Source organism: Notothenia rossii (genome assembly GCF_949606895.1).
Source record: "Notothenia rossii genome assembly, chromosome: 9".
Classification (NCBI taxonomy): Eukaryota; Metazoa; Chordata; class Actinopteri; order Perciformes; family Nototheniidae; genus Notothenia; species Notothenia rossii.
The window spans coordinates 73,737,344-73,750,194 of NC_136907.1; the positions used below are offsets into that span (position 1 = coordinate 73,737,344).

At 38.1% G+C, this 12,851-nt stretch overlaps 3 protein-coding genes across 4 annotated transcripts; 1 reads left to right on the forward strand and 2 right to left on the reverse strand.

The window, feature by feature from the left end:
• Positions 1-1,022: 1,022 nt before the first annotated feature.
• On the reverse strand, positions 1,023-5,347 carry dnaaf6 (dynein axonemal assembly factor 6). Of its 2 annotated transcripts, XM_079651453.1 has the most exons (7): positions 5,235-5,347; positions 4,412-4,719; positions 3,932-3,998; positions 3,696-3,801; positions 2,572-2,668; positions 1,968-2,053; positions 1,023-1,270 (listed from the first exon to the last, which is right to left on the reverse strand). In XM_079651453.1, the coding sequence occupies exons 2-7, from the start codon at positions 4,505-4,507 to the stop codon at positions 1,141-1,143; spliced, it is 582 nt and encodes a 193-aa protein (XP_079507579.1). In that variant the 5' UTR covers positions 4,508-4,719; positions 5,235-5,347; the 3' UTR covers positions 1,023-1,140. The 2 variants fall into 2 exon arrangements, with proteins under 2 accessions (XP_079507579.1, XP_079507578.1); XM_079651452.1 differs by lacking the exon at positions 5,235-5,347 and having other exon boundaries at positions 4,412-4,776.
• Positions 5,146-6,319, forward strand: LOC307020216 (MICOS complex subunit MIC26-like). The gene has a single exon (XM_079651451.1). It carries the CDS (start codon positions 5,382-5,384, stop codon positions 5,964-5,966), a length of 585 nt encoding a protein of 194 aa, XP_079507577.1. The 5' UTR covers positions 5,146-5,381; the 3' UTR covers positions 5,967-6,319.
• Positions 6,320-7,069: 750 nt separating this feature from the next.
• Positions 7,070-12,329, reverse strand: eif3f (eukaryotic translation initiation factor 3, subunit F). The gene is made up of 8 exons (XM_079651440.1): positions 12,174-12,329; positions 11,556-11,626; positions 10,836-10,915; positions 10,615-10,752; positions 10,388-10,479; positions 10,005-10,141; positions 7,801-7,914; positions 7,070-7,447 (listed from the first exon to the last, which is right to left on the reverse strand). The coding sequence occupies exons 1-8, from the start codon at positions 12,325-12,327 to the stop codon at positions 7,370-7,372; spliced, it is 864 nt and encodes a 287-aa protein (XP_079507566.1). The 5' UTR covers positions 12,328-12,329; the 3' UTR covers positions 7,070-7,369.
• Positions 12,330-12,851: the final 522 nt, after the last annotated feature.

Below are 12,851 nucleotides of genomic sequence, written 5' to 3' on the forward strand. Positions count from 1 at the left end.
TTCTTTGTAACCAAATATCTCTCAGAGGGGCGTGGGGAGGGGCTCCTTATTTTCATCTAAAGTAACAGACAGAGAATCAGCTCTTTTGAAACAGGGCTAAAACAGAGGGGATTATGGGTAATGCTGCAATGATCTGTTTGGTGTTTGGAGCCAAACACTTCAGAGACATGTTTTGTATATATCTGAAACCTATAATATATTTGATGAAAAACAGTAAAATAGGTGACCTTTTAGTTAGAGTAGATGGTCAGAGTGTTGGAATACTCTGTTATAAGCAGTGGTGTAAGAAACTAAGTACTGAAGTACTGTGCCTAAGTACACATTTGAGGGACTTAACTTACTTGATTATTTCATTTGTTGCTACTTTGTACTTCTTCTCCACTATAATTCAGAGGTAAATCATGTACTTTTACTCCACTACATTCATTTTGTACTTTTAGTTACTTTACAGATTTGGATTAATGATGTGAAATATAATCAACTCTTAACTTTAGTTCCACCTGGAGTAAATTCACAAGCTACCCTGCAGTATACAAACTCATTCAAACTAGCTGCACTTTTACCAGCTTTGATAACACTTTAATGATCAATAGTTATAATCAAAACATATAATATATTATATATATATACTGCATAATGAGTTATTTTACGTTTGGTACTTTAAATATATTTTGATGCTCGTACTTTTCTACTTTTACTTGAGTAACCTTTTGAATGCAGGACTCCAGAGTTAATAAGGCCTCAGTAGCCAAACTCAGAGGGCATCTCCCAAATGAAAACGACTAAATAATTTATAAATAAACACGCACGCATGCATGTAAATATTGTATTAAATGGCTGATTTTAAAACTATTCTTTAATGTAACTATTCTTTCCCTTCATAGGCCCACTTTTCAAAATCAGTTTGCAATAGCAGCTTCAAATGATGATACCATTCACAATAAATAAGGTATCAGCCAAAATAATTATGGATGAACCTTTGCATTACCAATAAAAAAAACATCACATTATAAGACACAATGCTTAATAAAAAACATATTTTTTTACTCTTGGAATAAAAGGAGACATGTAGAAAACAGCATTAAAATATACATCACTCTTCACGTCTCTCAAATACGTGTTGGCTGTAGTCACTCTTTCTTAAGGCATGTTGATAAAATCCATGGGTCGTTTGATCAGTAGAGTCACCTCCAGTTCCTCCCTCTCACTGAAGAACTGAGCCTTTCCCTCGTGGCTGTGGATCGGATGTGGGAGATGAAGACCGAGTTTACTGAAGAGAAAAAAGACAGGTTAAAGCAGGGGGGTCAAACTCAATTTCATCTCGGGCCACATCAGCATTATTGTTGCACTCAAAGGGCCGGTTGTAACTTTAAGACTATATAAAAATACATAAATATTTAATATATATAAAATAATGTATTATATTACATGATTGCCTCTGCATTGGATTATTGTCAGATAGGGTACTACGTCTGAAAGCAGAAGTCAAGGGCAAATAATTGCAAGTCTCTTCAGTGAGAATGTAACAAAATTATTTAAAAAGAAAAGCAAAATTCTGAAAAAAACAAAAAGAGTAACATTTTGAAAAAAAAAAGTCAAATTCTGAGAAAAAAGTCAAATGAGAGATGCATTGTGGGACATGTAGTTTATGGGCAACGTGCTTCTGTAAATCGGCATGTAACCGTATAATAAACAAATTATATTCTTTCTGAGCTCTTGCGGGGCCACAGAAAATGAAGTCGCGAGCCGGATTTGGCCCCCGGGCCTTGAGTTTGACACCCCTGGGTTAAAGGGAGAGTGGAGGAGGATGTTAAGAGCGGTGTGAAAGAGCAGTCAAAGCTCAGATCTTGACGTGAACCTCTGATTAAAAGGAAATGTCTGCTAATGGGAGCATTTGGTTTGAACTGCTGCTGCTCCGTCTTGAGGGGATTCAAAATGAAAGAGAACATTTTCAAAGCATCCCTTACTATTTAAGTGTCCGCAGATCAAGGAACTTCTCTTTTATATCCAGGACCACATCTGTTGCTTTAGTATCTGGTAGTTTGATTTTCACCTAAGAGTGGGAAAAAAGTCAGCATCATTAATATTGTACACAGTTTGATCTTTATGGGGAAATAAAATAAAATTCTACCTATGTAACGTTGTCTAAATCATATTCTCACTATTGTTTATCATTACTTAAACTATCTAAGGTTGTTACATTACTGTCATTTATTTTCTTGATCTGTTTTGGTGGAGAAAAAAAGAGATTTTCATTGTTTTTATTTAACTCTGATCAGATTTTCCAAACAGTTACACTTACTCTGTCTTGTTGTGCAGCTTAACAGTTTAATTATAGGCCCCTTAACACTTTTTATACCCTGCATTAAGTTTCAATATGTTTATTAGTTTTTGAGTCTGAAATGATATATTTCTTATAATGAATTATCCAACACTACCCCACCCTTGGCAATGGGACAGCCTGTAGCCTGATAATGTGTCTCCTGCTGCTGACCCCGAATACATCCTTGAAAGCTTTTTTATGTTTCGTGTCAAAATAAGGACATTGAGTATAAAAAATAGATAAATTACCAGCATTGATTCACAGCACATGGAGGATGGGTTTTTTCCATTCAAGCCAAGGAAGATATCCTCTGTTCCGACACTCTGCTTCAGGATTATTTCATACCTGAACACAAAAGCAATACACACATAAATGTAACAACTCTGCAGCTCATCCAGAATGCAGCGGCTTGTCTGGTCTTCAACCTTCCTACATTCTCCCACACCACGCCGCTCCTCCGCTCCCATCACTGGCTTCCAGTGACTGCTAGAATCCACTTCAAGACACTGGTACTTGCGTACCATGCTGTGAATGGATCTGGCCCTTCCTACATCCAGGACATGGTTGAACCATACACCCCAGCACGTGCAATCCGCTCTGCATCGGCCAAACGGCTCGCTGCACCCGCACTGCAAGGGGGGTCCAAGTTCCCATCAGCATGATACATACTTATATGATTCTGTTTTGTTCAAGTTTGTATCTTCTTGGTCGAATGCACTTATTGTAAGTCGCTTTGGATAAAAGCCTCAGCTAAATGCAATATAATGTAATGTAACATCACATTAGATGGAGAGGGAACATTCATATATTCAACCTTTATCACTTTAATCATCATTGATTGTATTTATTTTTTATAAAAAACTAAGAAAGACACATACTAACAGAAGCGAGGCAATGCCATTACAATATTCAAAAAGCCATTCAAATCTTTTGATTAGGAAAGATAATTTGATAAATATAGTTATGAAGACCTAGAACTTCATAATTAGGGTAAATAATCTGCAGGATAAAAATACAATTATTTAAATGAAAAACGAAATACATTTATCGAAAAAATTACGAGTACAGTTCCAGAGGTTCAAACATTTTTTGGGGTTGTTTTTAAGCTGGTGCTGTCTACATTTTGTTTCATGTTCACTTAAATCAAAAGCAGTACAAGGGTAATGACCAAGGCAAGTATAAAGTAATACTACAATAAAGTTTAGAATAAAGAATGGAGGTCGTCTTAATGCATTTGATGGTTGGGCCTTTTGGTTTTAAGGTTGAATTAAACTAAAGAAGAATGAGGAAAGGTGTAATCCTTGTGAGGGTTTTGCCAGTGTGTGTCCCCTTTAAAGCAAGGGTGTGTTTTTCTTCTGCCTTGCAGTCTTACTCAGGCTGCGGGCGCGGGTCATTATCGTCTTCATACTGGCAGCCCTCAGCCACCTCTTCCTCGCTCCAGATATCTTTGCTGTTCTCCTTCACATAGGCAGTAGACACTAAATACACAGAGAATAAATACACATGAGCAAATGTAAGTTGTACATTTCATCAAGACACATGAGTAAGTATAATAAGGTTGGTGCTCATTTTTAGAAGTTAAGTGTAAGAAGAAATATTAAGCATTACCTTCTTTATCTGTTTTGGGTGGGGGACCAACTTGTCCAGGACCAAGCCGGGCACAAGCGTTGATATTCTGTTCAAAAATTATTGATATTATCGTAAGCAAACAGTGAGTTTGAGACTCAGCTTGATTAGATTACACATTTTTGTAATTCACTCTAATGGATATAAGTCTTTGGTTTCAGATAACATTTTCCTCTGCCATGAGTAACAATTCATGAGATAAAAAAGACAGAGGATATAATGATCTCTCAAAGATAAGCAGACAGAAAGAGGAAAACATTTGCATGCATTAGGCTAATTCAGTCATTATAAGGCAGTTATTAGACAAAAAACTACAAATACACACCATTCACTAACTAGCAAAGTTTTCTGAAAAACATTCATTTGTGTGTATTGTATTAAATAGTCTTCATATGAAGGCTGAGTGACCTAAATTAACTTTTAAACATGGGCAGACTAAATCAAGAGGGGACAATATCTTACTTTACAGTCTTCATCATCTTCATCCTCCTGCTGGGTTGATAACAAGTTGGACAGAGCCTGTAGGTGCTGCAGCGATGATGCTCCAGCAAACTCCATTCAGAAGAAAAAAAAGTTACTTTTGGCTTATTGTTTCTTAGAAAGAAGTCACGAACACTCCCTCGAAACAGAAACAGGTCAAATAGTTTAAGAAATATCCTTAAAAAAGAGTTGTATATGTAAATGTAGCTTTTCCCATTAGTGATCGTGTGGACTGTTGCTTTTGTTGACGCTTGTTCCGTTTCCATGGAGACGACCGGGCTGCCATCAGGCTGCCATGGGAACAGTGACGTGAGATTAACGGAAAAGGAAATGAGTAGTTTTTTAGGGTGTTTTAAAACAAAACTCTTTATTGCGACAACAACAAAAATACTTGAAAAAATACCATCTCAAAGTGTTATTCATTATCAGAATATAATTACTGCTTTATTAACGTGTTGTAGAACTTTATTACCTTTAAAGTATGCTGTGGAGCTAATATTCATATTTGTATAGGATATGCTGTACATAACAGTAGGTAGCCTAGTTACATCTATAACAAATGCAGAATACAAGATCATGTTTGATATTTAAAAAGTTAATCTGCACAATAGCTGATAATTAATTGAAATTCAGCAAAATATAAATATAGTACATTTACAATAGCCTACAACTAACAAATTGGACTCAAGAATAATCTCAGAATAACATTAGTCCCTATATTCGACCACTAAATACTTCTTAAAACAGTCAAATAATAACATATATTGCAATGTGTATGCATATAAATAAAACCAGTCCAGCATACTTTTAAATAGCTTTAAATTGATGTTGTACTTTCAAGCATAATAAACGCGTTTGTCACCAAACTACTGAAAGGTGGCGTTATTATCGCTTCGAGTATGAACCAGGTCCCTCCTGAGACACCATAGAGATTGCATGGCACGCGGGGATCATGTTGAAGGTGACAGGCAGTGCAATGCCGGGACCTGTGAGTTTATTATTCCCGACCCCCGTCTTTGCTGCCTCCCGTGACGGGGATCCACAGCCATCCGCCCCCTCACTCCTCCGGGACGAACTGTCTCTGTACACCGCTCCTCCTCCTCTGCAGAAGCCCCTAAATGTACAGCCTGAAGCGGGTCAGCTGGAGCAGAGTGTCGCCACCCTGCGGGAGTTCACGGAGCCATACACGGGGTGGTGCAAGGACACCTATGGCACAATTCAACCCAAAGTTCATAGCGTGGTCCAGTGTGGGAGCGACACCTATGCCTATTTGAAGGACCCACCAAAGGACTTCTATCCCCGGGCAGGAGTAGTCGGCTTCACCGGTGTCCTGGGGCTGTTCCTTGCCCGGGGCTCCAGGATTAAAAGGTTTATGTTACCGGCGGGCCTGATGACGGTGAGCGCCTCCATGTATTACCCGGAGAAAGCTGCGACCATCGTAAAGTCAACCGGAGACTCCGTGTATGACCGGGCTGTGCAGAGCTACGCTGCCCTGGAGAAGATGCTGAATCCTCAAAGTAAATCTGGAAAAGACTAAGAAACTAAACCCTGAAGGGCCAAATTTTGATTATGCAACAACTCAGCAATACGAAATCACCCTGAGGATCCAAGTGTGATTATGCAACAACTCAGCAATCAGAAATCACCCTGAGGATTGTAGTGTGATTATGCAATAAAAAAAAAATCAGCCTTTTCCTGATATTGTAGATTGGCTGCACAGACAGGCTCTAATTTGTGTGACTTCCTCATGCCCACCATTTGCACTAAGATTCACATGTAACTCAGGCCGGGCATGGCCTGTCACAAGGGCTTTGCAACTTGAATAATCAATGTATGCTTCTGATTTGAATGTATATTTATGTAGTGAAATATTAAAAATCTACTCTCTTATGCTTGACGTCTTCCGACATTTGTTGGTTACTGACCTCCATGCGTTACATACAATCATTCAAAAATACAATAAACTTTGAGAATGAGTTGCTTATTTTTTCAGGCGAACGTGTCAAACATTTCTTATAATATCCTCCTGGGACCCAGCCCTTAACATGAATCTCCTTTTACTCTTTTGAGCCACTCTATACATCTCTGATGTACTGTACAGAGGACATCCTGGTCTTTCCAGTAATATGTCATTGGTTAAAATTGCATGCTGGGAAGTTCCTCTTTCTTGTCATCCAAAATGGCTGGCATACCAAAAACAAAATTGTATAGAAGCAGGAGAAGTCAAATATTGTTGAATAATTGTTATTTTTAACATGAAAATCCTATATGTTCTTGTTTCTTAACATGTGAGGAACTATATAATTAGTTCTGAAAGCAATTAAATAATTCAAGTTTTGAAATAACAGCTCTTTTATAAATGTCTATTCTAGTGGACGTCAGGAGTCGGACCGTCTTCATGGACTTAATGACTCAATATAGTAGCAGGAGACGGAACTGAAGCAGACATTTTCTGTACCAGATAGTTCAGGGAGATTCAGATTTTGAGCTCTCAGATGATGAGAGATGAGGATTTCACACCTGGGATAGAAGAGGGTCAAGAAGAAGGGGGGGAAAGATGCAGGAGGCTCCATGAGCGCACGGATACAGACATAGAGACTGGAAAGACATGGTCCTCTGTGGGCCAAGAGTCATCAAGTATGCATAAAAACACAATTGCAACTTTAATTTCAAACATCATATGTAACACTACAGGAGTTAGTCAGTAAATGTGAGCTACCAAAATCCAGATTACATTAGCAATTTAACCATTTCCATAAAAATCCTTAGCCATGTGTGAGAAATCTAAATGTCTTATTTGTAATTACAGTATTACCAAAAACAATGCCTCGGAAAAATCCAAAGGTGAAAACTGTATGACTTAAACATCTTTATTCATGTCTGCCGAAAAAAAAAAAAAAAAAAAAGTACAAAATTAAATATCACTTCAATGAAATCCCCTCAGAGCAGCACCAGCTTCTCATTCAGAGCGATCTGTGCTTGGGTGAGGTTAGACAGGTAGGTCACCATCAACAGGTCCTGCAACACATTAAACACATTCATTTTGTTATTACAAGTGTGTTCATGATGACATAATATTAGTACACTACCTAAATATGCTTATACTCCTTTAACAGTGTTACAAGAAGGTCACAGAGACGGACACTGTGTGCAGGAAAAGGGTTATGACACTAGAGGAGTTAGGAGAGAACCAACAATGGGAAGCAAAGCCTTATTAAGTGCTTCCTGTAATCAATTTTTAAAAAATGGTGCATAAAACTGCTTACACCAAATCAATTGAGAATAAAAAAGGCAGAAAGAGATGCACTAATCCAAATGAGGAAAAAGTGATTACATTAAGATTGATCTATATGCAAATGAGGAGAACTTACGTTGATGTTGGAGTTGAGCATGTTCTCAAAGTCCTCGGCTGAGATGGTGGGCACCTTGTTGACGAGGTCCATCAGGAAGCGACCCACGCTGTTATCGGCCGCTACTTTGCCAGACTGAGACAGATCGAACAGCATTAGCTTTACACACACCACAAACTCCATTACTTTACAAATGATTTCTAGAGACATATATAGTGATGATACGAGTGTTATAACGTAGAATAGCTGGAATATGACAAGGAAAACTAACAGCAGAAGGTATTGCTTTATCATTTTGCACATATTGAACATACTCTAATCCAGGGGTCACCAACCTTTTTTAGGATGAGAGCTACTTTCAAAAAATAAAACAAGTCGGGGGCTACTTTCACTCCTCTTTTTTTTGTTTTTTGCAGTGTATATATTTAGCACATTTTAACATTATTATATGCTTACCTTTAACCTTTGTGTGCTGTTTGGGTCTGTGGGACCCGTTTTCAGTGTTTACTAAAATAACATGTATGCAATTTAATTATTTTAACCTGCTTTATTTGGGGGTGGACCTCACCTCCTCCAGGGGAATTTTCTTTTAAATGTTGAAGTGAAATGCATCAGTCTGGAGCACTTTGAGCACAAAATGAATTGATGGATACAGCTCTCAACACTCAGATGAAAGGGAGCTGTATACTTTTCAATAATCCAAACGTCTTTAGGATATGATCACAACCAATAACAACTCATTTAAAACTTGTTTATTCTTATCTTATGTTACTTAGTTAGCATTCTATCTTTTCATTTATGCATATTTGACTAATCACTCCCCTTTTAAACTGTTTTTTTTAAAGGAAATTACGGCATGTGTATGTGTGCATCAAGTGCAATAAATATATATGCAAGTTGCAACACACACACAGTAAAACTCTGCCCCTCATGTGTTGTATAGGTTGGCATGAAAGGCTGTTCAATGGGGCTGATGTGTTGTGTAGATTCTGCCAGAAGGAAAATCAGCAGGGAGGTGCCACATTGCTTTTCTTCCCGACTGCAACGGCTGGTCCCGCAAATCAAGCAAGAACGTGATTGGTCGATATTCATTGTGGGGGTGGGGGCAGGGGTGTTAGATAGATATAAAGTTGTAGTAAGTAGATAGGGTTCGCTATGATTGAGGTTTCGTTTATGCATAGGGTAGGTTCTTTTAATCAAAAAAAAAATTGTTTTGTGTATTTTATACTTTTTGGATTTGCTCGGCGAGCTATTTTTAGAACATGCTCGGCGGGCGACTCACGTTGCCCCTGCGGGCGACTAAGTGCCCGCGGGCACCGTGTTGGCTACCCCTGCTCTAATCATTAGAGATGCACTGATTGGAGTTTTTGTGCCTGATTCCGTGTTTTTAAAGTCTAACCTGGAAAGTTACAGCATACAAAATATTTTTTCTTCTACAATTCTATTGTCGGTATATATTAAGACTGACTTACTTTAATAAATCAATTATAGATTTTTTCCAAAACAGCACCAAGTCTCAGGAACCTCTATCACTCTAAAATGCATCCAGGGGACCACAGGTGCATATATATCTATATACCACATACATTTAAAGGAAAACTTGAAAACTATGTATACAGGGTTCATACACTTTTTCACCAATGACCTTTACCTAATTTTCCAAGACCAAAACAATTACTCTCTCAGCGGTACCACTGAAACATTTTTATTTTAACATGGAACAGGAAAATAGGGTCTGCATCTGAAACATGTTGTGCCGATCTAAAACAAATCAAATAAGCTTACTAGCTTCTACACGCTAAAGCAACTCAAATCTCTCACCAGCAAAACACCTCGTCAGTTAAATGCCATTTTACGTTTCATTACTATACGATACAGTATTTATTATCATTATAGTATTACTATTTCGGCGATTAGCAAAATTATATTTGATGCAACTTTAGTTACATTTCCATGACTTTTCCAGGTCCTGGAATTAGCATTTTGAATTTCCATGGCTTTTCCAGGTTTTTAATGACCGTAAGAACCCTGTGTATAGGTCAGTGGTTTCTTTTTTAATACCCACACCCACGCTATGAGAGCCAATCCACAATAGTATGTGTTAATCAACTATCGGATGGACATGACAGTTATTCAGTTTTGGCCTGTTGCTAATCATTTGGGGCATGTCTACTAATATTATCGTATTTGAGTCACATTATCGTTTCAATTGCTCTATTACTCACCAGCACATCATCAATGTATGCAAGCATGGTGGTCAGCATGTCCTGAACTCTGGCTGCAGAGCCCCCCACCTGGGACAGATCAGAGGTCAGCCCCTTGGTGCGACTCGGAAGGACACGAGTTCTCTGCAGAAGGTCCACTGGAAAACACACAAGGGATGATTAGAGTGCAGTACTGCAATTAAGAGCCAAAAAACCCGGACAGAGTTATACATGTATTGGCAGGGGAAATAATTAACAGGCGCTATCCAAGTTAACAAACACCATTAAGTTGTTTTAGAGAGAGCAATTCAAATATCACTATGATAATTTGACGATCACAGATATTTAGTTGGAGACAGATTTCTCAAAAAGTTATTTTCATTTATATGTATTTGTAATCTTACCGCCTATCCTCTCAGTGTCAAAGTAGACATACTTGACAGTGAGCGGGGTGAACATCACACCAACTGTCTTTCCTGGCACGCCCATCTGCGCACTGTGTAAGAAATAGAGAAGCACAATTAAACAGGCACTTCATTTGTAGTTGATCACTCAAAAAAGGACCATGTACAGGGCTCAAACTAGAGTTAAACCTTGAGGTCAGTGTTTTCAAACAGGATAATCAGCACACCTGACGTAGGCGCGGATGCTCATCTTGCTGCTCTGCAGGGCCGTATCCATGGTCAGGTGGATGGGGTTGGTGGCTTCACGGCTGTAGTACTCATGAATGAGCACCGAGTGTTCTGTGATGTCAAATCCTGTGGCATACCTGGGAGGACAGATTTAACACTGGTTAGAAAACGTCTATTATATTCCATCTTTGACATTTTCTAATTTGCTCAACTGACGCACCATCCGATGATAACCTCAGTGGGTGACACCCTCTTGTGGAGCTCGTACATGTTCTTAGCGAACTCCATGTCCACAGCAACCTGTTGAGGAAAAGAGTTTCATTTGACATATTGGCCCTTCTATAACAAAACAATGCAACATGAGGCAGCCATCTAAGTCTACATTTATTTGTAATAAGCCCAACAAAGTTCAGTTTCTTCACTCTTACATAGAAGCTCACAAAAGAAAAAGAGAATTCGTTTTTAAAGAAAGCTTATCGTAATTCATGTATGGTTCAGGGGTAACTTGACCTCCAGGAAAGACAATGGTCCTTCTGGACAAAGCCATTTAGGATTTTCCATCCAACTCCAAATACTTAAATGTAGTACCATACAGATACTTGTACACAACATGTTCAGGGTTACCAGGGACACACATTATAAAAAGCCAGGGCTAAAAGTAGGGTACATGTTAAATATTCATGTTAAGTGTTGGACAGCAGAATAATGAATGTTCTTCTACATTTCTGCTACTGTATTATACGTCTATATATCTGTTGCCGTAGTAGAACATTCAAATGTATCTTTAATATTTTAAACGTTGTATTCTTTATCTATACTTTATTCCACCTTTTCAATATTTTAATGCCTGAACACATTGCTGCTGTAACAAAAGAACTTCCCAATTTGGGATCAATAAAGTATCCATGTATACTGTGAGTAAATGAGTATAACAACATACCTCATCTTCAGATTCATTGTGAGGGACAGAGAAGCAGTTGGTCACTTCAATTGAGTGCTTGTCAACAGTACCTGAAAGAGAAATGTTGCATAATAGGCATTATTATTTAGCTAGCCGCCTTAGCCATGATAGCTACCAAACAAGAGGTTAACATCATAACGAACCATCAACAACTACAATCAACTATTTTCAATATTTGCTACTATATACCATGGTAGTATATATTAATCAGAGAAGGTTAAATGACTTGGCAGATAGTTAATGTTCCCATCTGTGTATTGATAACAGCCAGCTGTTACAAGAGATGCTGCTAGTTAGCTGTGTTGGCTAACCAGATGTAGCTATATACATGGTAGTATATATTAATCAGAGAAGGTTAAATGACTTGGCAGATAGTTAATGTTCCCATCTGTGTATTGATAACAGCCAGCTGTTACAAGATATGCTGCTAGTTAGCTGTGTTGGCTAACCAGATGTAACTAGCTACTACTGGATTGAAACCAGCTAACATGCGCTAGCAGGGATGCTAATCGCAGGGAAGCTAACATTAGCATGCTAGCCATTGCGTGTTTTATCAGACAGCATTCCGCCAAACAAATAATTAAAGTCTCTACGTACCCAACAGGGTGCCGATACAACGACTCGCTCCCTCATTTCTCCGCTCGTAAGAGTCGCAGATAGAAGCGAGAACGACGGGGTGAATCTTCACCACTGGCCCGTACACCGACATGTTGGAAAAGGAGGACTGAAGCACCGGCTGCTGGCAACACATATACCGCCATCTGGAGGCCGGAGGACGGGGAGCTGTTGTTGAAAATGACCCTAATTATAATGACGATTCAATGTTTCTGATATCATTAGAGATGGAAGAAGTACTCAGAGGATTTACTTAGGTAAAATAAGCAATACTGTTAAAAAGTATGAAAATCCTAAGTTAGAAGCAAAAACTATTACAATTATTGCTGCATGCATGTGTTCATTAGTTCAGTGTTTTACTTGATACAAGTGGGTTCTATTTGAACTACTTAACCTATAATTAGCTAGATAATGTATATGATGATTTATATTTTGTATTAATAATCTAAATCTGCAAACTAACTTAATATCTAAAATAAATGTAATGGAGTAAAAAGTATAAAGCAGCACAAACTAAAAACACTCAAGGAAAGTTCTACAAGTACCTCAATTTATACTATAATGACAATGCTTGAGTAAACATACTTAGTTAAATTACACCACTGGATATCAGCATCATTATTAAATCAGTTAAAAATGGCTTTATGAATCATTTTATTA